Below are 25,310 nucleotides of genomic sequence, written 5' to 3'. Positions count from 1 at the left end.
CAGGAAGAAAGGAGACACAAACAGAGGTGAAAAATGAAATTTATGAAAAGGAGGGGGGGGGGGGGGGGGGTTCAGAGCTTCAAGCCAACATGGATATGTGTGGGTGAATGTTGTACATTGTGATAATCATAATACAGTCTAGTAATGAACCTCTCCAGAACTGAAACACAGTCAGGGTCCTGACAGAACAGAAAACCAAATGTTGAAGAAAAGAGGTTTACAAAAAAAATTACAGGTGGAAATAAGAGCACTCTGTATTCTGCTTGTAGACAGCTCCTGGTATAACTTCTATTTACCAACCCGTTGTATTTCAACAAGTTAAGATGACACACAAACAACGAAGACTGCGACCACATTTCCTGTGGGGTTGCTACAGCAACAAGAGAAACAGTAACAGTCACACTCTGAGAGACAGGCGTCAGAGAGATTCAAGAACAGGCCCCCCCCACACACAGTTACACATCATGCACTTAAACACGCCAAGACTCAGACGCGCGCACACACACACACACACACACAATAAGGTAAGATAAAATCAAAGTGTAGAACAAAGTTAAGTGGGTGAACAGCCATAGCCGAATAAAGTTGAAAGAATTACCATGTTTCAAGTAGTTTAACTATAATTCAAAAGGCACTCGCACATCTGAGCTGAGCAATCTTTTTTGCAGGTGCATGAAAACAGTTGAATAAGATGAGAAAAAAAAAAGAAACCTGCACACTGCTCTTTATTAAGCCTTAGGTAAAGCTTAAAAAGCAGTGAGAGTAGCAAGAGCAGTGTGCGGGTTTCTTTTTTCTCTCAAACAGTTTAACTATAAATGAATAATGAAGACAGTGAGCAATCTATTGTTATTGGAAGCATGGTGAATGTGGACTTGCTACAGAGAACACGATGCCAAGGCAAGAAATGAACAAAGTCATACAGTCCACCAACCTGGAACCAATCTTCTGTCTGTCTGCTCTGCTACCTAATTAGTTCGAAAGAGTGACACTGTCCTAATGTCCATTCCCAAGTCTATCCAAAGGTAACAAGTGTAAGATACATAAAAAAATCCCACTTTCCTCACGTCATTGACTTGCAACCGAACTGAACACACAAACACCTAGTCAACTAGCGCTGTGACTTTGCCTACACTTGGGCTTCAGAAGCCATAGAAAGTGATTGGAATATCAGATCCAGGAATCTGTCATTTTCCACAGTTCAATGACAGTTCACAAGTAAGGGATAGTCTTCATGTCTTTTCCTAGCACTGTACTTCTGACTCCTGGCCCCTCAGAGGTTTAACTGTGTTACTGGTTGACTTGGGAACGCAGGCTTGGCCCTTGGTTATGAAAATACGCAGCAATCAGATACTTATTCACTTAGGGCAGGTATGCGTCCTGCTGAAGATGACTATTGTGTTGCCTGAAAGGGTGGAAAACCACTCAGTAAATAAAAATAAAATTTAAAAAAGACTGCATCTCTTTGTTAGATTTAAATTAAAGTAAGCTGAAAAGTTATGATCAAATGCTTTATAGATTTGAAAGAATTGATACACTCAGTGGACCTTTCAGTGATTGGGACAGATATTTGTCATGTATGCCAAAACAAATGTCCTCAAACTTTATCTAGCCAGACCCGTACCACTTCATTACATTGGGACAACAGGTGCAAGCCATCCAGAATGAGGGAATCTGCTAGGCACAGAATATAACATCATTATTGCTATAATAGACCTGGGCTGGTATTAGTATTTTCCTCAGGATATGAGCATGGTGTAAGAGTCCTGGCCTGGTGTAGTGGAGGTCTGTGCGGTCTGGCCCAGCAGAAAGAGAGGCTTCTCTGGGGAGAGAGGTGTTGGCTGAGTATCAGTGAAAGCTCCCAGCTGCTAAAACTAACAGCAGCCCTTCTGCCAGGCCAGGCCTCTAATACAGCCCAGAAACTACAGGATAGAACAGCTCTATAGCAGATATAACACAGCTACACTGGAGATATGTGGTTAAAAAGCTCCAAATCATTTGCTGAATTACTCTTATAAAGCCTTTATTATACTGGGGTTAAATGTTTTTCCCTAAAGGTTAAAAACAGCAGCCTTTATCAGGGTATCCTACTGTAGCGAAAGCTGTCCATAAACTAACCAGTACTCTCTCTCTCTCCATTTGTTTGTGGGCTTAGAGACGTCTCTATTATTGTCCATCTGGGCATCCTTACTGAGGTCATTATCCTTCCCATCTGCCAGGTAAGTCTGTGTTTTTAAGAAGTCTGATTCTCTCTCGGCTCAGTTCTAAGCATACACAGATGGTCACCCACCTTGTACTGATGTGCTACTGTGCTATGACGGGGGAAGGTGTGGAATATACTTGTTTGAGGTGATAAAAAGGCTTCCTGTGGCAACCCTCCCCTGTCCCCATACTCGTGGCCCTGTCCCTAGCCAACTGTTGCCAGGCCTCTGGCATTCTTAGTAGTTTCCAGAGATATGGCCTGTTTACTACTTAGCTATGAGTGGTACTAAAGAGTTCCACTTTCTGTGAGGGACTTGAAAGTATCAAGCAGTACTTGGCCCTCAACTTTAACCTGTTTCAAACTCATTTCACTCTTCCCTAAATGCTCGACACAAGCCATCTTATTAAATTGGTGATTTGTAACAAACTAGGTTCATGAGTGATGTTATGGAAATGTGTCCACTTATTATGGAATCCTAGGAACATTAACAGGCTGTGAAAAGTATCCTCAGGCCTGTCCACTGCAGCGGTGTACGTAGGATCCTAAGCTGTGCTACTTTATTGAAACAGAAACAAACCTGCATCTGCCAAACCTGCACTACGCGCACTCAGCACTATTAATCCCACAGACACGCTCAGGCCAACACGCAGCACAGTGGGAGGGAACAAAATAGTAGCAAATACATGCAGACACATATGCACGAAAACACACAAACCTGTCTCCTCTAAAAGGATTACAACGCTTGTTAAGCATCTTGTCAGTACGTGACTACAACCTTTCACCAAACAACATTAAAAACACATCAGGCCTACTCATTCAAGGGTTTTTCTTTATTTTTTTTACTACTTTCTACATTGTAGAATAATAGTGAAGACATCACAACTATGAAAGAACACATATGGAATCATGTAGTAACCAAAAAATGTGTTAAATTAAAAAATATTTTATATTTGAGATTCTTCAAAGTAAGCGACCCTTGGCCTTGATGACAACTTTGCACACTCTTGGCATTCTCTCAACCAGCTTCATGATGAATGCTTTCCAATGAAGGAGTTCCCACATATGCTGAGCACTTGTTGGCGGCTCTTCCTTCACTATGCGGTCCAACTTATCCCAACCCATCTCAATTGGGTTGAGGTTGGGTGATTGTGGGGGCCAGCTCATCTGATGCAGCACTCAATCACTCTCCTTTTTTTGTCAAATAGCCCTTACACAGCGTGGAGGTGTGTTTTGGGTCATTGTTCTGTTGAAAAACAAATGATAGTCAAATATCGCTGCAGAATGCTGTGGTAGCCATGCTGGTTAAGTGTGCCTTGAATTCAAAATACATCACTGACAGTGTCACCAGCAAAGCACCCCCACACCTCCTCCTCCATGCTTCAAGGTGGGAACCACACATGCGGAGATCCTCCGTTCACCTACTCTGCGTCTCACAAAGACACGGCGGTTGGAACCAAAAATCTCAAGTTTGGACTCATCAAACAAAAGGACAGATATCCACCGGTCTAAATGTCCATTTATTGTGTTTCTTAGCCCAAGCAAGTCTCTTCTTCTTATTGGTGTCCTTTAGTAGTGGTTTCTTTGCAGCAATTTGACCATGAAGGCCTGATTCACGCAGTCTCCTATGACCAGCTAATGTTGAGATGTGTCTGTTACTTGAACTCTGTGAAGCATTTATTTGGGCTGCAATCTGAGGTGCAGTTAATTGTTGATTTCTGAGGCTGGTAACTCAAACTAACTTATCCTCTGCAGCAGAGGATCTTTCCTGTGGCGATCCTCATGAGAGCCAGTTTCGTAATAGCGCTTGATGGTTTTAGTGACTGCACTTCAAGAAACTTTAAAAGTTCTTGAAATTTTCGGGATTTACTGATCTTCATGTATTAAAGTAATGATGGACTGTCGTTTCTATTTGCTTATTTTAGCTGTTCTTGCCATAATATGGTCATAGCCCTATTTGGTAAAAATACCTATCTTCTGCATACCACCCCTACCTTATCACAACACAACTGATTGGCTCAAATGAATTAAGAAGGAAAGAAATCCCACAATTTAAATTTTAACATGGCACACCTGTTAATTGAAATGCATTCCAGGTGACTACTTCATGAATCTGGTTGAGAGAATGCCAAGAGTGTGCAAAGATCAAAGCTGTCGTCAAGGCAAAGGGTGGCAACTTTGAAGAATCTCAAATATATTTTTATATTAACACCTTTTTGGTTATTACATGTGTTATTTCATAGTTTTGATGTCTTTATTATTCTTCAATGTTAAACATAGTAAAAATAAAGAAAAACCCTTGAATGAGTAGGTGTGTCCAAACTTTTGACTGGTACTGTATAATATTCTTATTTTCAATAAAAGTGACTCCAAAATGGCAATACATTATTTACCATTAATTTCTATTGGGCACAATATCATCTGAAACACAACCAAAACAAACAGCAAATGCATCCAACACGTGTAGTCACAAGCTTGATGTCGTCACTGTGTGCTGTGAATATGGGACCTAATACTTAACCTTTTAATACTTTAATACACAAGTGAATTTGTCCCAATACTTTTGCTCCCCTAAAATGGGGGGGGGGGGGGCGAATACATACAAAAGGTGCCTTCATTTCTAAACGGTTCACCTGATATGGATGAAAATACCCTAAAATTATAGCTAATAGTATAGAGCCCAAAGAAGAAAAATTCTTCACCGTCTCAATAATTACAGAGGGCAATGTATATGCTATTATATGTCCTGCTCAGCCTATGGCAGCCTGCTAGGATAACAGTGATAAGCACCATATCTGTCCACTGCAGAGTCCTGATGTCCTTGTTGATAAGAAGGCTGGAACACTGTGACATCATGGTAACATTGATCACTACTCCACTGTCCACTCTGCCATCCTCAGAAACACACAGAGCCAGAATAGCAGACGACATAACTGCAGGTATATGTACATACTGTACTTTGCAGCATTGGAATCACTATGAGAGTCATAAGTGATATAAAACCCAGATTGTTTTATTAGGATTAACCAGAGTGTACTCAGACTGACATACAATGGTCTTCACTGTTCAATGGAATTCATGTGGAAAGAGCTGGTGGGCCATGTTACACTTAAGTGATAATTCCCGAGAAGCTGGTGTTTGGAGGATATATTGGCACGGGTGTTGGCAAACCGTGCCAATATATCCCCCAAACACTGGCTTCTCGGGAATTATCACTTTTATACAGCAGGTTACCAACATATTCAAATAATGCTAAACATATTTTAATTAAAAACGTTATTTTTATGAATGTATTCGTACTATTTCATCCTTCCACAAGACATAGTCCCGACACAAATCTAGGGTTGCTACCCAAGCCGGCTGGTCGACCCAGTCATTCAGTCTTTTTCCCCCCTGTATCTATGGACGCGACCCAGACGTTCGTTCAAAATGTTCCATTGCCATATTGGCTGGCAACATTCTTATCCCGTGCTAGCTAGCCAACTAGCTGCATTTGTTTAAGCTGTTTCTAGTGACATTTATTTGGATACATACATAACAATGAGCTAATGATGAGCGATTTCACCTGGCATAGAAAATGTGCTCTCTCGTCTGGACACACAGCTAACATAATCACTTCAAACTGAAGCTGGAAAGATTTCAAACTAGCTGCACGTCATTTTATTTGACCCGTTTTCTATTGATAGTTATTTGTACAGTTGAAGTCGGAAGTTTACATACAGCAAATACATTTCAAATCAGTTTCACAATTCCTGACATTTAATCCTTGTAAAAATTCCCTGTCTTTAGGATCACCACTTTACTTTAAGAATGTGAAATGTCAGAATAATAGTAGAGAGAATTTATTTCAGCTTTTATTTCTTTCATCACATTCCCAATGGGTCAGAAGTTTACATACTAATTGAGTGTATTTGGTAGCACTGCCTTTAAATTGTTTAACTTGGGTAAAACGTTTTGGGTAGCCTTCCACAAGCTTCCCACAATAAGTTGGGTGAATTTTGGCCCATTCCTCCTGACAGAGCTGGTGTAACTGAGGCAGGTTTTTAGGCCTCCTTGCTCGAACACACCTTTTCAGTTCTGCCCACAGATTATCTATGGGATTGAGGTCAGGGCTTTGTGATGGCCACTCCAATACCTTGATTTTGTGGTCCATTTTGCCACTACCTTTGAAGTATGCTTGGGGTCATTATCCATTTGGAAGACCTAATTGCGACCAACTTTAACTTCCTGACTGATGTCTTCAGATGTTGCCTCAATATATCCACATAACTTTCCTCTCATGATGCCATCTAATTTGGGAAGTGCACCAGTCCCTCCTGCAGTAAAGCACAACATGATGCTACCACCCTCGGGCTTCACGGTTGGGATGGTGTTCTTCGGCTTGCAAGCATCCCCCTTTTTCCTCCAAACATAACGATGGTCATTCTATTTTTGTTTCATCAGACCAGAGGATATTTCTCCAAAAAGTACGATCTTTGTCCCCATGTGCAGTTGCAAACCGTAGTGGCGGTTTTGGAGCAGTGGCTCCTTCCTTGCAGAGCGGCCTTTCAGGTTATGTCGATATAGGACTCGTTTTACTGTGGATATAGATACTTTTGTACCCGTTTCCTCCAACATCTTCACAAGGTCCTCAGCTGTTGTTCTGGGATTCATTTGCACTTTTCACACCAAAGTATGTTCATCTCTAGGCGACAGAATGCTTCTCCTTCCTGAGTGGTATGATGGCTGCATGGTCCCATGGTGTTGTGTGCTATTGACTGTGGTACCTTCAAGCGTTTGGAAATTGCGCCCAAGGATGAACCAGACGTGTGGAGGTCTACAATTTTTTTCTGAAGTTTTGGCTGATTTCTTTTGATTTTCCCATGATGTCAAGTAAAGAGGAACAGGGTTTGAAGGTAGGCCTTGAAATACATCCACAGGTACACCTCCAATTGACTCAAATGGTGTCAATTAGCCTATCAGAGGCTTCTAAAGCCATGACATTTTTATGAAAATTTCCAAGCTGTTTAAAGGCACAGTCAACTTTAGTGTATGTAAACTTCTGACCCACTGGAACTGTGATACAGTGAATTATAACTGAAATAATCAGTCTGTAAACAATTGTTGGAAAAATGACTTGTGTCATGCACAACGTAGATGTCCTAACCGACTTGCCAAAACTATATTTGGTTAACAAGACATTTGTGGAGTGGTTGAAAAATCAGTTTTAATGACTCCAACCTAAGTGTATATATCCATAAAAATGATGCTGATTCATGATTTCGACTGGCTAAGAAAAGCTGCCTACCTATCTGTCTCATCCTGCCTCCCAACACCTTCATTGCTATGGGACAGCTGGAGATCGAATTTGAATGTTGAAACAATGTTGCAAATGTCGGAGAGACAGACAGCAAGGTCTGTACAAAACTCCGCTTTTGAAAAACTAAATGTTAGTCTAAAAGAAATGTGAGATACCAGAGACCCTGGGTTCGCGCCCAGGCTCTGTCGTAACCGGCCGCGACCGGGAGGTCCGTGGGGCGACACACAATTGGCCTAGCGTCGTCTGGGTTAGGGAGGGTTTGGCCGGTAGGGATGTCCTTGTCTCATCGCGCACCAGTGACTCCTGTGGCGGGCCGGGCGCAGTGCACGCTAACCAAGGTTGCCAGGTGCACGTTGTTTCCTCCGACACATTGGTGCGGCTGGCTTCCGGGTTGGATGCGCATGGTGTTAAGAAGCAGTGCGACTTGGTTGGGTTGTGTATCGGAGGACGCATGACTTTCAACCTTCGTCTCTCCCGAGCCCATACGGGAGTTGTAGCGATGAGACAAGATAGTAGCTATTAACAATTGGATACCACGAAATTGGGGAGAAAAGGGGTAAAAATTCAACAACAAAAAAAATGAGATAAAGTCTAGATGCTTTTTATAGTAGATATCAAGTTTAGAAATTGCCTGGCTGGGGTGATGAGGTGAAATGAGACAGTGGATTGCGCAGTTAAATGGAACAGAGTAAATAGGCATTTTAACATCATAGATTTAGCCGGTGGTAACTTGTGGAATAGACACCGGCTGGAATGCAGTTTTAACCAATCAGCATTCAGGATTAGACCCACCCGTTGTATAAAATCCCATAAACATATCGGTGTCGTATACACTATCTCTCTCTGTGAAATCTGGTGTCTTTCAACACATTATGATTGAACGCAGACTAAAACCCTGCCTCAGCTACATGTTTCACTGTCTTCCTACATATGGTTTTAAAGGTCATTCAACGAGAAGCAGGATATCTGAAGCTTGCTTGCTATTTCCACCACAAACATAGAAACCCTGTGGGAATGAAGGTTCAAAAGTGTCCTGGAAAATGCTAATAAAGTAATTACAGAAGTGGCGTAAGAAGTGTGGAAGCCACGATGTTTTGATACAGAACTGGTTATGCAAATCCCTCAGTGGGTTCAACAGCACAGGCCTGGTTTAACGGCACCACATTATCATACAAATATTTTCCTTTGGGAAATTTGTTGTAATGAAGCTAAGAAAACAGAGCTAAAGTCGCCAGCAGTAACAGATGTTGCGTTTTTCAAGGACATACTTTCTTTGCTACAGACTGATTTGCACTATCACGATATAGGGAATAGATTAGCAAACAGGCATTGCTAACGTTAGAATACAGCACTACTTTCTCCCAAGTCTTGCTTTTGTACACATTTGCATTATGACTACTTCTGTAGTAGTAAATATAGGGTTTTCAGTCAGATTTCTTTCTTCTCACTATGTTGTGCAATAAAACAATGTGCTTGTGTCTGTAAATGGTTTGATCTCTAACTCCTGAGGGGGACCATCCTGGACTGAGTGAGTGAGTGTGTGAAAGACGGGTGGAGGGGTTGGGAGAGAGGTGGAGGGATGGAAGGGTTGGGAGAGAGGTGGAGGGGTTGAGACAGGGGTGGAAGGGTTGAGAGAGGGGTAGAGAGAGGGGTAGAGGGGTTGAGAGAGGGGTAGAGAGAGGGGTTGAGGGGTTGAGAGCCATACCTCTGCTGATCCTCTGCTTCTCTCCAGACAGGATACCAGGAGTATCTATCACACTGATGCTCTCGAGAACAGGGTTGGGAAGCTGGGCACACACAAACCTACAGAACACACATGGCCATAGACATGGTCAGATATATAGCCCAACACTGAAGAATACGGAGCTTACATGATCAAATCTGACACAGAAAAAGAGTTGGCCGGACATAAGACAAACAGACAGACCGACTCACAGATGGACAAATAGACAGATACAGTATATCACAAAAGTGAGTACACCCCTCACATTTTTGTAGGTATATTTTTTCATGTGACAACACTGAAGAAATGATACTTTGCTACAATATAAAGTAGTGAGTGTACAGCTTGTATAACAGTGTAAATTTGCTGTCCTCTCAAAATAACTCAACACACAGCCATTAATGTCTTAACCGCTGGCAACAGAAGTGAGTACACCCCTAAGTAAAAATGTCCAAATTGGGCCCAAAGTGTCAATATTTTGTGTGGCCACCATCATTTTCCAGCACTGCCTTAACCCTCTTGGGCATGGAGCTCACCAGAGCTTCACAGGTTGCCACTGCAGTCCTCTTCCACTCCTCCATGACGACATCACGGAGTTAGAGACCTTGCACTCCTCCACCTTCCGTTTGAGGATGCCCCACAGATGCTCAATAGGGTTTAGGTCTGGAGACATGCTTGGCCAGTCCATCACCTTTACCCTCAGCTTTTTTAGCAAGGCAGAAGTCGTCTTGGAGGTGTGTTTGGGGTCGTTATCATGTTGGAATACTGCCCTGCGGCCCAGTCTCCGAATGGAGGGGATCATGCTCTGCTTCAGTATGTCACAGTACATGTTGGCATTCATGGTTCCCTCAATGAACTGTAGCTCCCCAGTGCCGGCAGCACTCATGCAGCCCCAGACCAAGACACTCCCACCACCATGCTTGACTGTAGGCAAGACACACTTGTCTTTGTACTCCTCACCTGGTTGCCGCCACACACGCTTGACACCATCTGAACCAAATAAGTTTATCTTGGTCAACATCAGACCACAGGACATGGTTCCAGTAATCCATGTCCTCAGTCTGCTTGTCTTCAGCAAACTGTTTGCAGGCTTTCTTGTGCATCATCTTTAGAAGAGGCTTCCTTCTGGGACGACAGCCATGCAGACCAATTTGATGCAGTGTACGGCGTATGGTCTGTGCACTGACAGGCTGACCCACCACCCCTTCAACCTCTGCAGCAATGCTGGCAGCACTCATACGTCTATTTCCCAAAGAAAACCTCTGGATATGACGCTGAGCACGTGCACTCAACATCTTTGGTCGACCATGGCGAGGCCTGTTCTGAGTGGAACCTGCCCAGTTAAACCGCTGTATGGTCTTGGCCACCGTGCTGCAGCTCAGTTTCAGGGTCTTGGCAATCTTCTTATAGCCCAGGCCATCTTTATGTAGAGCAACAATTATTATTTTCAGATCCTCAGAGAGTTCTTTGCCATGAGGTGCCATGTTGAAGTTCCAGTGACCCATGAGGGAGTGTGAGAGCGATGACACTAAATTTAACACACCTGCTCCCCATTCACACCTGAGACAGCTGAGCAGCTAACCGATCGCTGCAGCTGTACATAGTCTATTAGTAAATAGCCCACCCATTTTCACCTACCTCATCCCCACACTGTTTTTATTTATTTACTTTTCTGCTCTTTTGCACACCAGCATCTCTACCTGTACATGACCATCTGATCATTTATCACTCCAGTGCTAATCTGCAAAATTGTAATTATTCGCCTACCTCCTCATGCCTTTTGCACACAATGTATATAGACTCGCCTTTTTTTTGTACTGTGTTATTGACTTGTTAATTGTTTACTCCATGTGTAACTCTGTGTTGTCTGTTCACACTGCTAAGCTTTATCTTGGCCAGGTCGCAGTTGCAAATGAGAACTTGTTCTCAACTAGCCTAACAGGTTAAATAAAGGTGAAATAAAAAATAAATAAAAAAAAGACCTTGTAACACTAATGAGTCACATAACACCGGGGAGGGAAAATGGCTAATTGCACCCAATTTGGACATTTTCACTTAGGCGTGTACTCACTTTTGTTGCCAGCGGTTTAGACGTTAATGGCTGTGTGTTGAGTTATTTTGAGGGGACAGCATATTTACAATGTTATACAAGCTGTACACTCACTACTTTACATTGTAGCAAAGTGTCATTTCTTCAGTGTTGTCACATGAAAAGATATACTCAAATATTTACAAAAATGTGAGGGGTGTACTCACTTTTGTGATATACTGTAGGTATTCTTCATGTAAAATAAAGTATTGACCACTTAGAACCAAATCATACTTCCTAAACCACAGGAGGTTGGTGGCACCTTAATTGGAGGACAGGCTCGTGGGAATGGCTGGAGCGGAGTAAGTGGAATGGTATCAAATACACCAAACACATGAGTTTGATGCCATTCCATTCACTCCGTTTCAGCCATTATTATCATTAGTCTCCACTGTCCTAAACATAGTACATGAAAGTGACAATTATTACTGAGGGGAAATGACCGGTCTGGTATAGCCTTTCAAGACAAGACAGAGTGAGCTTGGTGTCTTGAAGCATGTGAACTGTTCCCAGAAACATGTGTAATTTTTCTGGGTGGGTCTCAATGGACCTCTTAGACTAAAATATGTGTTTCATACCCCCCTTTGGTCATTTCAAACTCAAACGGCAAAATAAGACAAATTCAATTGACCAATTTACAGTATAAAGCATTTTCTTGAATCTCGATAGTGGTTACTGTAACACAGGAAGGCTGCAGCAGACGAGGATGCTGCTGCAGACAGGATGTTAGGCCTCCTCGTCTGCAAGCTGCACCAAGCAGCAGAGGGCTTCTCATGACAGGGTCACATGATCGTTCGCTCACCAATACAATGACAGCTTTGTCGACCAAATAATGCAACTGTAACATTGGCTGTTTCTTATCTATAAAAAAAAAACATGTTCACGCTGATATAAGAAATATATAATTATGTTGGAAATGCAAGAGACTAGAATGCCAGATACATAGTTGAGCTATCCTCTGCTCTTTTGATTCTCCTGCTTGCAAACAAACAGCGGCCGTATGCCAAGAACCCTTAAAAAAAACTCTTAAGAACCCTTATTTCCACACATATGTTCTCCTCCTTAACATTGTCAGAGCCACCTGCAGAAACCATCACAAGCCTTGTATTCCTATCATCTCCCTCAGGAAACACACTGAGCCTTGTGCTTACAGTGGAAACCCCCTGGGTTGATCAGTCAACACAGTGCCTTCAGAAAGTATTCATACTCCTCGACTTATTCCACATGTCTTAAATATAATAGTTCTTCATTCATCTACACACAATACCCCTTCATGACAAAGTGAAAACATGTATATATTTTGATTTTAGGAAATGTATCGAAAATGAAATAGAGAAATATCTCATTTACATAAGTAGTCACACCCCTGAGTGGTGTTAGACTCACAGCTGTAATGCTGCCAAAGGTGATTCTTTCTGGTTTAGTCTCTAAGAGATTTGCACACCTGGATTGTACAATATCTGTCCATTATTCTTTAAAAAAATTATTCAAGCTCTTTCTAATTGGTTGTTGATCATTGCTAGACAACCATTTTTTAAGTCCTGCCATAGATTTTCAAGCAGATTTAAGTCAAAATTGTCACCCAGCCACTCAAGAACATTTATTGTCTTCTTGGTAAGCAACTCCAGTGTATATTTGGCCTTGTGTTTTAGGTTATTGTCCTGTCTACTGAAAAGTGAATTCAACTCCCAGTGTCTGGTGAAAAGCAGACTGAACCAGGTTTTCCTCTATGATTTTGCCTGTGCTTAGCTCCATTCTGTTTATTTTTTATCCTGAAAAACTCCAAAATCCGTAACAATTACAAGCATACCCAAAACATGATGCAGCCACCACTATGTTTGAAAATATGTAGAGTAGTACTCAGTAATGTGTTGTATTGGATTTAATCCTTTTTAAATTCAGGCTGTAAAATGTGGAAAATGTCAAGGAGTGTGAATACTTGCTGAAGGCACTGTAAAGAGCAAACAGACCCACTGACAGTCTGCAACTAAGGGAAACCTTGAGCAGTGAGCAGAGTGAAATTCAATCAGAGGTGGAATGTAGAGCATGTGTGGCAGGTTCAGGAGTCTCTGGTCATGATATCATCCTGTGACATGGTAAACACAGCTCAACACAGCAACCGCCGAGAAAGGCTAAAGTTAACTTTCACTCTCGCTCCTGTACTCATTCCGCCTCCCTCCCTTTCCTTTCCTCAAGGATGGTGAGTTTCATGTCAACTTTATACAAAGGAGTATTCCAAAACATATTGGAATTTCAAATCAAATGGTATTCTGAAACTGATTGGAATTCAGCAAGAGCACAGAGAAGCACTCACAAGGATTACTAGAAGAGTTCTAGATAAATATTCTAGCATTTGAGCACAGAAAAAAAAAGCAAATTTGAAGAACTTCTCCAGGGGCCTTTAGAGTTTTTTTCACATTCTGTCTGATGCACAAAATTATTTTGGGGGGAGAAAGATAATAAGATACGGAATATTTGCCCTGTCATCTAGGATATGGCCACTAAAAAAAACAAGTCATCGTAAAATAAATCAGAAATGTGAGTTTTCATATGCTGTGTAGACGGGCTGGCTGACAACATCACAAAAAATATGTTCACACATCGATGTGGCCAGAAGGCATGCGTTGTTATGATTCCGAACGGTCAGATAGCTAGCAACAATGACAAGAACCTGCCATGTGGGGAATCATAGGTGTTTCCTTTTAGTTCACTGTATCTTGTTAGTGTCTTGTTCTGAGGCGTTTTGACTGATATCATGTCTATGCTATGGTTGAAATTCGCTAGCTAGCTAACCAACAACTGTAACAATTTTTTTGAGCGATAACAAGTGTTCATTGTGCAAATGTACTTACGCGTTCAATAAACATTTGGAGATTAAATATAGTTTACATGTTGTCAACAGTCTAAGTCAACCCCATCTGTTTTGCACCATAGTTGTGCACGTGTCGGTTTTGTTGCTAAACAACCAACCCTTCTATAAAAACTTGAGTCATCCAACTAGAATACTATATGTGGACTGCTATAGTCTCACCTGTTGAGAAAGGCATTTCCGAAGGAGTTGAGCTTCCTAAAGGGTTTCTTGGGGTCGACAACGAGGGCGTTGCCAGGGATCACCCCCTCCGTGTCTCCATGCATCACTGCAATGAAGGAGTCTGTTGTGGGCTCCGGCCCAATCCGCATTCCAGGGAAATCCTGCTCCAACAGGTATCTGGGGAGTAATAGGAGAAATGGATGTCTGTTTATGCATTATTTTATTGTCCCACTATCTTAATTTACATTTTACATTACAGGCCCAGTACACCTACCAGTTACAAAGTAAAATCATACTTAACCATCTTTTTAAAAGAACATAATAACATTGTTGAATTATAGGGTCATGGTCAAGAGTTTCATTGTCAATCAGTCCAAATTGACATTACAGATGTTTAAAAATGTAGTATAATTGTATAGAATCTGCAGAATCCTAGAAATGCATTGAATTGTAAATACTAGTAATTTATAACTGAAGTTGTCCTTTTAAACTACTTTAAACCTTTAAAGCACTAACAGATGTGAGGTCAACCAGCTGATACTCTATATATCCGCTCTACACACATCTTGTCATAGGGGTCAACAGTGCCAGTTAGTATGGTCTCTCTGTAGACACTTTTTAAATCCATAATACAGTGCCGCAGTAAATGGCCAACCGTAGATGAGCAGCACTGTCCAGAGCCAGATGTTACCTTCCCACAGCTCTGCCACTGAGGCTTCAGTGAGAGGAAGGGAGACAGAGTGAAACTGGCCTGATGGAGAGCACAGGGACAGCGCATGTGTTAGGAGACAGACCAGAGAGGAAAGAAGGCCTGTGTTCTTTCATAGCATGGAGGACTGAGGAGTCAGCACACACACAAACACAGGCCTAGCTCTTTCCCAACAACTCTCCCTACTGCAGCCGCCACATAGGCCTGCAGGTCCTCTATGAACAATGCACACAGGAAACTAAAGACGCTGCCTATGGCCCTATCCTGCAGGACAGTGACCTCGCATAGGGTACAAATCACAGAGAAAAGGAGAGTAGCCCAATTAGCCCCGCCCATCTCTTCCTCTATCCCCAAGCCATTAGGTATGTTGTTGTCTTAGGTCTCTCTTTATGTGGTGTTGTCTCTCTTGTCGGGATGTGTTTTGTCCTATATCTTTATTTAATTTATTTGTATTTCAATCCCAGCCCCTGCCCCCGCAGGAGGCCTTTTGCCTTTTGGTAGCCCGTCATTGTAAATAAGAATTTGTTCTTAACTGACTTGCCTAGGTAAATAAAGGTAAAATAAAAAAGCAATTAGGAAAGGCTAGCTCTAGAAACTCTGACAGTGGACTGGACCATGACAGGCAGCATAGGAAACCCCACAGGGCACACATTGGTTGAATCAACGACGTTTCCATGTCATTTCAATGAAATGACATTGAACCAATGTGGAATAGATGCTGAATTGACGTCTGTGCCCAGTGGGACAAAGCCATCATCGACTTGGCCAGTGCTGAACCGTAGTTGATTAAACATTCAAATGTTTCCAACTTTAGAAATGGACTCCTATTGTGAGTGCACATAGAGTATGGTCTGGCTTTAGCATAAAATAGAAGTATAAAGTATAAAAAGTTATTTAGCGAAAAACTAAATTATCATCATATAGAAAGCTCCTAGATATGTGATATTTTTATCAGATGGCATGCGATCCATATCTAATCCAATCTTGTCCAGGGATTGATATACCTGGAATTTAGCATGTCTGATATCAATCAGAGGATTTCAAGGATTTCTCCCTCTGTCTATACCAAGGGATCACGACCATACCTGGTTACAGAATGTTGTTTGCATGTCACCGTGGATTTTAAAGGCCTGCCTAATTAAGACCAGTTATATGGCCAGATTGAGACAGAACCCTATCAACCAGCCCACACTCAAATATCATTCTCACCCACACGTTCAAAAGCATGAGAACAAAGCCCTACTATTCAATTACTTAACCCAAACATGATAACTCGTTTGAAAATAAGTACTACAATCTATGAAAGGCTATGAAGTAACAGCGCCCTAAAGCTAATAACTCATTTAGAGAGTACAAACTAAAAGGGGACAGGAAGTGAGATTGTCCCAAAGCGTTTCAGACTTTTAAAGCTGATCATACACAGTAAGTGCTTCCAGTGGCCAGGGGCATTCTCTACATTATTCCAGACTAATGTCTCTAACTTATCGCGCCTCTCTATAACTCCTGGACTAGTCGCTCTGGAAACTATTAGTGACATGTTGCTATAGCAATAAGGGAGCTGATGAGAAGGTTGGAACCAGCAGGGCTTATCAGCGAGAGGACAGCAGAGGACTGCATCTCACTTCTGACCTTGGGATAGCAGGAAAAGCACTAGTATTCACTGGCATTACTGCACAGCTAGAGGGATTCACTTTTAGTCTCACCAGTAAAGTTTGGATGTGGAAAACATGCCCCCACAAAAACAATGATACAAGGAGAGTTATATCTGCCTCCCATCCCATCTCCAGGACAAAGTTTGCTTTGTGGTAGACTCAGAGAGACCCAACACATGCTTTTGGGTCCAAGATTTTCCATCTGCTCTTTTATTCTTTTGATGAGCACTAAGTGAGATGGTTGGCATGCCATATAGCAGTCCATAGTTAAATGCTGGAAATATGATCTGTTCTATGGTCATGGACTAGTTTAACAGACAAATCAATGGAACAGCTGACATTCCTGTGTTATGGGTGTGACTATATGGGGAACATTGCAGATGATTAGTGTAACATGTAATCACAAAATGGCATTGAGGATTACAGGATAGTAATAGGTAGTTCTATGTCTATAACTATGCAATACCACTAGATTTCCATAATGTACTTGTCGTTTTGTAGTCATCTATACCATAATAGGTGAATGCTAACTCAGCAGGTTGCTCTCTTGTCTGTTGGAATGTCTCATCCCTCCTAAGTCAGAATATGTCAACATTTGACCTGCATCTGCCCAAGGTTGAACAGGAATCCAGTCAACCCAAACACTAACAGATGTCTCTTTCTAGGATCATTTGTACTACAATAAAAATCAACTTGTTGCATCAAACTCTACATATGCAGTGCTTGCCATGCATGTAACATCCCCTCTTTGCATATCAGTGGACAAAACGCACTAGTGTTTTGGCCTACTGACCGGCAACCAAAGCACCCACATTTCAAACACAGACGTACCGTATGAAGCTGGTCTTTCCAGTGGAATACTGCCCCACAAGGAGAACCATGGGCTTGTTGTCAAAGTCGGCATCCTCTAAGGCGGGCGAGTGGAACTCGTGGAATTTGTAGTGTTCCTCCAAGGGTAACAGCTTGGTTTTGTAGAGTTTCTTGAGGCCATCGCTGACTGTCTGAAAGACCTCAGGATCCTTCTTCCTCCTGTCATCGGTACCCAACCAGCTGAACATGATGCAATTCGACAATGGACAATCTTATACTCTATAGGGGCCTCTATTGGTGCTTTTTCTATTAAAATAATTCAGATGATCTCTTTCTTATTGGTTTAGTAGATGGTTTGTTTTTTCTTTCAATCAAATATTATGCAGACATATCCTTGAATGGACAGCGTTCCCCAAGTCTTTACAGGCCAAACACGAGACAAAGATGCACAGACCACTATAAGCCAGTAACTTGACTAGACTAAACACATACTAGTGATCCTAAGCATTTATACATGCACATTTACATATCACAGGTAAAAAGCACGATTTTCATTCAAACTGTAGAGGAATCCCAAAAATGATCCACGTATCAAGCTGGCAAATTGTGATGTCGTCTTACATTTGAATTCTGACGCGGTTGAATCTTCAAAATACTGTTCTATATAATATACCTTTTTCGAATCAAATGAAGAAAACAATAATAGAGGTATAATATAGCGTGGAATCTTGAGCGGTCATTGGTTTCCACTGGCTTCCCCGGCTTCGTTACTGCAGTATATTTAAATACCAGTCTGACAACGAAATCTAATCCGAAAGGAAATGCCCAACTACTGGCAAAACCCCACCCAGTATTACAGCGACTGAAGGCAGTGATGGCAGCGCCATATTAGCGGATGAAGGACCACTAGCATCTCATTGTTGATGCTCCTCTAGTGGTAATACAACAAACAATGGGTGATCGCAAAATTGCTATACACATTGTATCAGTCATAAATTGCAAGTGTATGGTTTATAACAATCTTCCATCTTACATTACTAAAGAAAATAGAAAAGATCCATGTCAACATTTCCAAATACCTACACATATATTGCTTGTGTCATTTAATATATAAATATACTGGTACGCGCAAATATATAAAGTGTTGACTTTATATAAAAACAATATTGTAATAAAATCTTCTCTTTAATAAAAATAGAAAATACAAAAGTGTCACAAAAAAAGTGTCCTTATGATGCAGCCCACAATTAAAGGAGAGCACAATGGAACTAAATTGAGGAGAGGATACAACGTAACTGTCTTAAGTCTATTGTAGGCCTACCGTGTAGAATGTATGGTCTACAGTGATGTCAAAAGTTGTAGAGACACAACTGTCCAAATTTAGAGAGAGGGGGCAGAGACCATAGCAAGACATCTATCCGTTCCCTTACAGTCTATTCTACATACCAGTATGACACCTGCTGGACAACATTTAAACATACAATAGTTTATGGTTTATGGATTATTCGACGATTGACCACCACTAGATGGTGCAACAAGATAATACTTTTTTGATCCGTTTGCTATTTTTTAAGGTCTGTAAATTGAGTTTATAAGTAAATCGAAGTGAGATTAGTTCATATCAAAAGTACAGCACAATATATAGGATGAATTCGGAAATTGTCAATAAAGATATTTTCTGTTCTAATCTATTTGTTATTTTTTGTCACCAGACCTAGTCCCACCTGTTCAATGGTCACTGCAACTAGCTCTCACAGGCTCACGTCAGAATTAGACATTCATCCATGCTTCTCAAACATAACATTGCAAAGTTGTTGCAAATGTCACATTTCGAAGTGTTTCAGGTTAAGTTTATGCACTACCTCAGAATTTGTTAGGGTTAAGGTTAGGGTTAAGTTTGGGCATTCAATCCGAAAGCTTACGGTTAGCCAAAAACTCCCAATGGTTAACGTAAAGGGTTAAGATTTGGGAAAGGCTTAAAACTAAAAACAACTTTCTATTGCAAGATTCGAATTTACAACCTTTGGAATCAGATGCTGCCACTGGTCCACCATCCCCATCCACAATAACCTAGCAAAACCGAAACCTACTTGAAGGTAACCTCGCTCACTGGTACCCCTAGTGGCCGGTTTCCACATTGTCTCCCGATATCCTACTGGCTGGTATCACGGGTGACCGAGCTGGGTCACCAGTATTATAATACCCCATAACTCTGTAAAACAAACTTGAGATTAATTAGGCTGCATGGTTGATTATAAACGATATCTATTACTGCATACATACATTGCAAGTACAATAGACTACAGAACCTTGTACATTATGATTTACACGGTAGGTGGTGCTAAACCCATTCGATTTTATAGATACCCCCAACCGGCTGATTTTTATCGAGCTGGACGGATTCCAGTATAGTACTTCGTAGCTCCAGCGAGTCATCGCTGTGTAACAGCCTACTACCAGTCCCGTCATAGACATTCTCGCAACCAGGGAATGCGTCTGGAGCGAGCTTGCAGCGCTCGAGAAGAGAACCAGAGCATGTGAGAGCAGCGCGCAAAACCACGTCTCCACAACCGACTTTCATAGAATTCCTAGAAATGTGCTTCTCGTAGATTGCCCAGCGCCAATAAAGCGGGGATATCTGCTCCAGTAACTCATAGGAAAATGAAACGGCTTTCCCGAAAGCTGACTTTGGCATTGGTGGTGCTTTGTTGGATTGCTGCACTACTGTATTTGATACTCTTAAGTAGGCAGAAAGTATCGGACCTGGGGACTAAAGATGCACAGTACGGAAAGGTAAGCAACACTATCAGTTCTTATTCGATAATCATTTTACCTATATCACACAATATCACTTCCTATGCATTCAGCAGTTGTGTAGTCTAAACGTGTACCAATATACAGAAGAGTGCTAGGTGCGCGCAGGTAATGCGTGTTTCTAGGAAAATATTTATTGAGGTTTGAGAGGGTGTCAGAATTTCCACGGAGCTATATGCCGAAAGAGTATCACGGCTCCCTCTATATTGCTTTCTAGAAGTTTGCAGACCACATACAACCAGTTTTTCCTAACTTTAAAAAAATTCAGGATCGAATGAATTTGTCTGCATACATTATATATTGCAAAGTGCAGTTTCAAGTAGTTAAAAGTTTCAAGTTTCAGGTTTTAATGTCACACCCACAAGTACAGTGAAATGCCTTTCTTGCTAGCTCTAAACTCCAAAAATGCAGCAATCAATAGCAATATAAAACTAAAAATGACATTAGGTTGAACAAAAACACACAATAAATAAAAAAATAAGACATAAGAAGAACACGAGAAACGTAAGCATACGATATACAGGGTCAGTCAGGGTCAGTCAGTTCCAGTATATCATAAAGCATGTACAATGTGCAGGGATACTGGAGTGATAGTTATAGATATGTATAGGGGTAAAGGGACTAGGCATCAGGATACATACTAATGTGTTTATAAGCAGTTTATTGATGTTTAGATGAGATTTCTGTACGTTCCAAAGTGAAAATAAGATACAGTTGTATCATATAATATTTAACGGAATAAACATCCGATAGCCTATGAAATGCATCTTGCACAAAGAACAGTCAGAGGCTCACTAAATTGGCATGAACAAAAGTTCCACTATGTTCAAAGTGTAGGCTCCTACATCAGTTATTAAACACTGATACATGAATTCCTATATGAATTCCTCAAATACACGAATTCCTCAATCTGTTGTTAACATAATTTAAACTGTATCCATGAATTTCTGCCTATTGGCCCTTTATAGCCACCTGGTATTAGATGTTCTGTACTTGTGTCGGAAAATGCAGCATCATCAGACAATAGGTTCAATCATTGACTTGTAATAGATGGTCCCTGTGTGAAAATACATTTTGGATCAGCTGAAGGACATAATGTGATGGAATAACACTGTCTACCTTTATTTACCAAGACAGTCAGACCGGGGCAATTATAGTCATCAAAGATGTAACCTTTTTTTACAGCCAACACATTTCTATGCCTAATACTCCTGTTTTATAAAGGCAGCTTTAATGAAACCATTGCCGATTTCCCCCCTGAAGTATAACTTGTTTTGTGCAGTGCAGAAGACAGATTTTATCATATTTTGTGGTCCAGTTATTGTGGTATATCTGGGGGGTTTTCAAAAGCTTACTGCTAAAAGTGTTGTATGCCACTCCGAATTCCTCAGGCAAATGAGGAAGTGAGTGCTTTTCGGTGTGGGAGCTGAATGGTGGAATTACACTTGTGATGTAGGCACTCGGCTGGATTGATGATTCAGTTTCAAATGGTACACACTTGGAAAGTGTTAAATGTACACTATTTTCAGTGAACGTATGATTCCCACTGTACTGGTTTTAAAATAACACGTTTGAAAGTGTTAAAGATTTAATTCTGTTGCCGTGTTCTCCATTTAACTTGGAAAGTGTCAAATGAACTTGATTATGGTGTTTGCATAATTCTACTGTAGAGTAATATGCAGCACCTACAATGTAAAACATAACACTTGATTTAGAGTAGACTTGACTCACTTTGCTTAGTGCTCACGCTGCTTAGTGTAAGAAATGATCACCTGTAGTGTTACCCTAAATCGTTTTTGGGTGTTGTTGTAACACTGAATGGTGTAAAGCAAATCTTCCAAACTCTTTTCATCGAGGGCTAAGTGTGTGTGGGTTTTCACTCCTTCCTTATACTTGATTGATGAATTAAGGTCACTCATTAGTAAGGAACTCCCCTCACCTCATTGTCTAGGTCTTAATTGAAAGGTAAAAACTAAAACCAGCAGATACTAGGCCCTTCATGGAATGAGTTTGAGACCCCTGGGGTAAAGCCCAGTTTGCATATTACCCAGGGTGCCTTTTTTTTATTTGAGTGAGTTGTAGAGTTACCACACATGACTGCGACAGAGACGTGGTTATAAAATTATTTTATTATTTACAAAACATAAACATACAAACGCACAGAAACATCCGCGACACCACCCCTGCCCATATCCACCTGCACATACCCCCATCTTCAGCGCCTGCATCACTCTCCGTCACATGGCCTCAAACTGCACCACTTTGTTTCTTTTCATCGCCCACACACTTTCAACGTTTAGATAATAAAGCAGTTGACCCTTCCATTGTGTTAACAATAGAGGATTGGTTGATTTCCAGTTTTTAAGTATAGCCTTTTTTCAAGATGATTGACGAGAAAAGTATCGTCCAACCCATCGGGTATCTCACTGCACCCTCATATGCCATGTCTTGAAATATGCAGACCGACGGATTAAAAGTACATTTAAATTGTAATACTTCGGACAGCCAACTTTCTAAATCCGCCCATAACATTTTGAGTTTATAGCATTCCCAAAAGGCATGGATTATTGAGTCATTGTTAGTTTACACATAAGACATGAGTCTGCCATTGTGCTGTAGATTTCCTGAATTTTGTCACTTGTGTAATAAATTCTATACATTTGTATATACTGGATTAAGCCTCCATTTTCGTTTAACTGTAATTTATTTAGTTATGTTCCAACATTCCCTTCATCAGGGCTCCCGAGCGGCACAGCAGTCTAAGGCAATGCATCTTAGTGCTAGAGGCACCACTACAGACCCTGGTTTTATTCCAGGCTGTATCACAACCGGCTGTGATCGGGAGTCCCATAAGGCGATGCACAATTGGCCCAGCGTCGTTCGGGTTAGGGGAGGGTTTGGCCGGGGTCGGCCGTCATTGTAAAATAATAATTTTTCTTAACTGACTTGCCTAGTTAAATAAAGGTTAAATAAAAATATTGTACCAATATCAGTTATTTTTAAGTCTTGGTTCCAATAGTTTATATATTTTTTAAAGAGATTGTCAGTTGGATAGGGTCTCTGCAAGGTTTTTTATATCTGACCTATCATATGAATATCCTTTTCTGACTCAAATAGGAATCCCTCAAGTTTGCTAATGTGTCAAATTTCAAATTGAAAGTTCTTTCCTTTTAAAAGCCTGTGGCTTTCACCAATGGAGTACCTAGGCGAATGCTATTATTAAAATGTAACTCTATGACATATATCATAAGGCCTTTCTTCAATGGCCTAATTTTAACCTAACACAGTGGTGTTAAGAAACTACTAGTTTACAGGTCACATCAGGCCTGCAAGTCACATTATGCTGGCTTGCAAAGTGATGTTTAATTCCTATTGGAATCCAAACACTGTTAGGATATCTAACAATTGGAATTGACATTCGCCCTCAACCTGCATTCAGAATGACTGTCAGGGTTTAAGAAATGTGTTAAGAAGACTGCCTAAACAATTTAAACAGTAACAGTGCAATTAATCTAACTAACTGATTGGATTAGTTTAGAAACATTTGTTATGTATCTATGTGTATCATAAGATTAATCAATGTACAAGCAAAAACACAGATATTAAAAACAATCCTAAACAAATCTCCCTGAAGTAGAGCATGCTGAAAACTATGACAATGATTGGTTAGGTTTTGATGGGAATGTTTTGCTCTCTAAAATGTAGATTTACTTGACTGTTAATTTCACTGTTATGAAGCAAATTTAATTCTGGAATCAACACTAGAAATGTTACACTGAAAAATCAAGACTGGCCAATTGAAGGGCCTCTATCAACTGAGTACTGTGAGGACGTTGGTAAAAGGAAAAAAAAAAAAAAATGCAGAGTCAAGCGCAGGACACAGTTCTAAGTAATCATCCAAAGTTTACTCCAAAATAAGTAAGATTCCAACAAGGAACAAATACAATAATTCCAAGGACGAACAACGAGAACCCACATGACAAACAACACAGAGAGGGAAATCAGAGGGTTAATTAAGGAACATATTTAATAGAATAGAAACCAGGTGTGTATGATCAAGACAAAACAAAACGAAAATGAAACATAGATCGGTTGTGTCGAGAAAGCCGTTGACGTCGACCGCCGAACACCGCCCGAAGAAGGAGAGGGACCAACTTCGGCCCGAAGTCGTGACAAGTATGTTTTAGTCTGAGATGGTGTTTGGGTTTCTGGAGTAAAGTTTCAAGTTGGAATGTTCATGCTGATGAGTTTCAACGTTGGGTAAAACATTGAAATAAATCAAAAATATTTTCAAGACACTGAGTTATGGGTTGAAGACCTGTAAGAAATTATTTGTAGAGTAAGCAGACCAGAAAAATGGGTAGTCTGTGGGAAATGCTGCTGCACAGATAATAAAACATACATTGTGGGTATCTGTCATTCAAATGCAAATGCAATATTCCCACTCAGTGTACTCTCACCACATAGTTCATTTTTGTATTACATTTTTTCAGGGGGTAGGTCAGCTTTAATACTGCAGATAGAGTGTGGCTTCCATTAATGTAAATGTCTGTATCATTTCCAGTCCCCCATATATATTTATGGTAAATATACAGTACCAGTCAAAAGTTTGGACACACCTACTAATTCCACGGTTTTTCTTTCTTTTTACTATTTTCTACATTGCAGAATAATAGATGACATCAAAACTAGGAAATAACACATATGAAATCATGTAATAACCAATAACTAAATAAATCAAAATATATTTATATTTGAGCTTCTTCAAAGTAGCCACCCTTTTCCTTGATGACAGCTTTAAACACTCTTGGCATTCTCTGAACCAGCTTCATGAGGATTGCTTTTCCAACCATCTTGAAGGAGTTCCCACATATGCTGAGCACTTGTTGGCTGCTTTTCCTTCACTCTGAGGTCCAACTCATCCCAATTGGGTTGTGGAGGCCAGGTCATCTGACACAGCACTCCATCACTCTCCTTCTTGATCAA

General features: G+C 40.8%; 2 protein-coding genes across 3 annotated transcripts in view; one reads left to right on the top strand and one right to left on the bottom strand.

Moving 5' to 3' along the window:
* The window catches only part of LOC135557616 (EH domain-containing protein 3-like), a 31,221-nt gene extending 12,906 nt beyond the window's left edge, over positions 1-18,315 (bottom strand). The window contains exons 1-4 of one of the 2 annotated variants that reach the window (XM_064991056.1): positions 18,132-18,315; positions 17,532-17,729; positions 14,340-14,516; positions 9,202-9,299 (exon numbers count right to left, since the gene is read on the bottom strand). In XM_064991056.1, coding sequence (XP_064847128.1) covers positions 9,202-9,299; positions 14,340-14,516; positions 17,532-17,729; positions 18,132-18,133 — 475 coding nt within the window. In that variant the 5' untranslated portion in view covers positions 18,134-18,315. Of the gene's footprint in view, positions 1-9,201; positions 9,300-14,339; positions 14,517-17,531 lie in introns of both variants that reach the window. The other variant, XM_064991055.1, reaches the window with a different exon arrangement.
* A 1,649-nt stretch (positions 18,316-19,964) lies between these two features.
* LOC135557614 (polypeptide N-acetylgalactosaminyltransferase 14-like) overlaps positions 19,965-25,310 on the top strand; it is a 120,867-nt gene continuing 115,521 nt past the window's right edge. Inside the window, exon 1 of the mRNA XM_064991054.1 lies at positions 19,965-20,303. Within this exon, the coding sequence (XP_064847126.1) occupies positions 20,172-20,303 (132 nt within the window). The 5' untranslated portion in view covers positions 19,965-20,171. The remainder of the gene's footprint in view (positions 20,304-25,310) is intronic.

The sequence above is a fragment of the Oncorhynchus masou genome, chromosome 16 (assembly GCF_036934945.1).
Source record: "Oncorhynchus masou masou isolate Uvic2021 chromosome 16, UVic_Omas_1.1, whole genome shotgun sequence".
NCBI lineage: Eukaryota > Metazoa > Chordata > Actinopteri > Salmoniformes > Salmonidae > Oncorhynchus > Oncorhynchus masou.
Note: the sequence above shows the minus strand (reverse complement) of the source record. Positions and strands in the feature narration are given on the sequence as shown.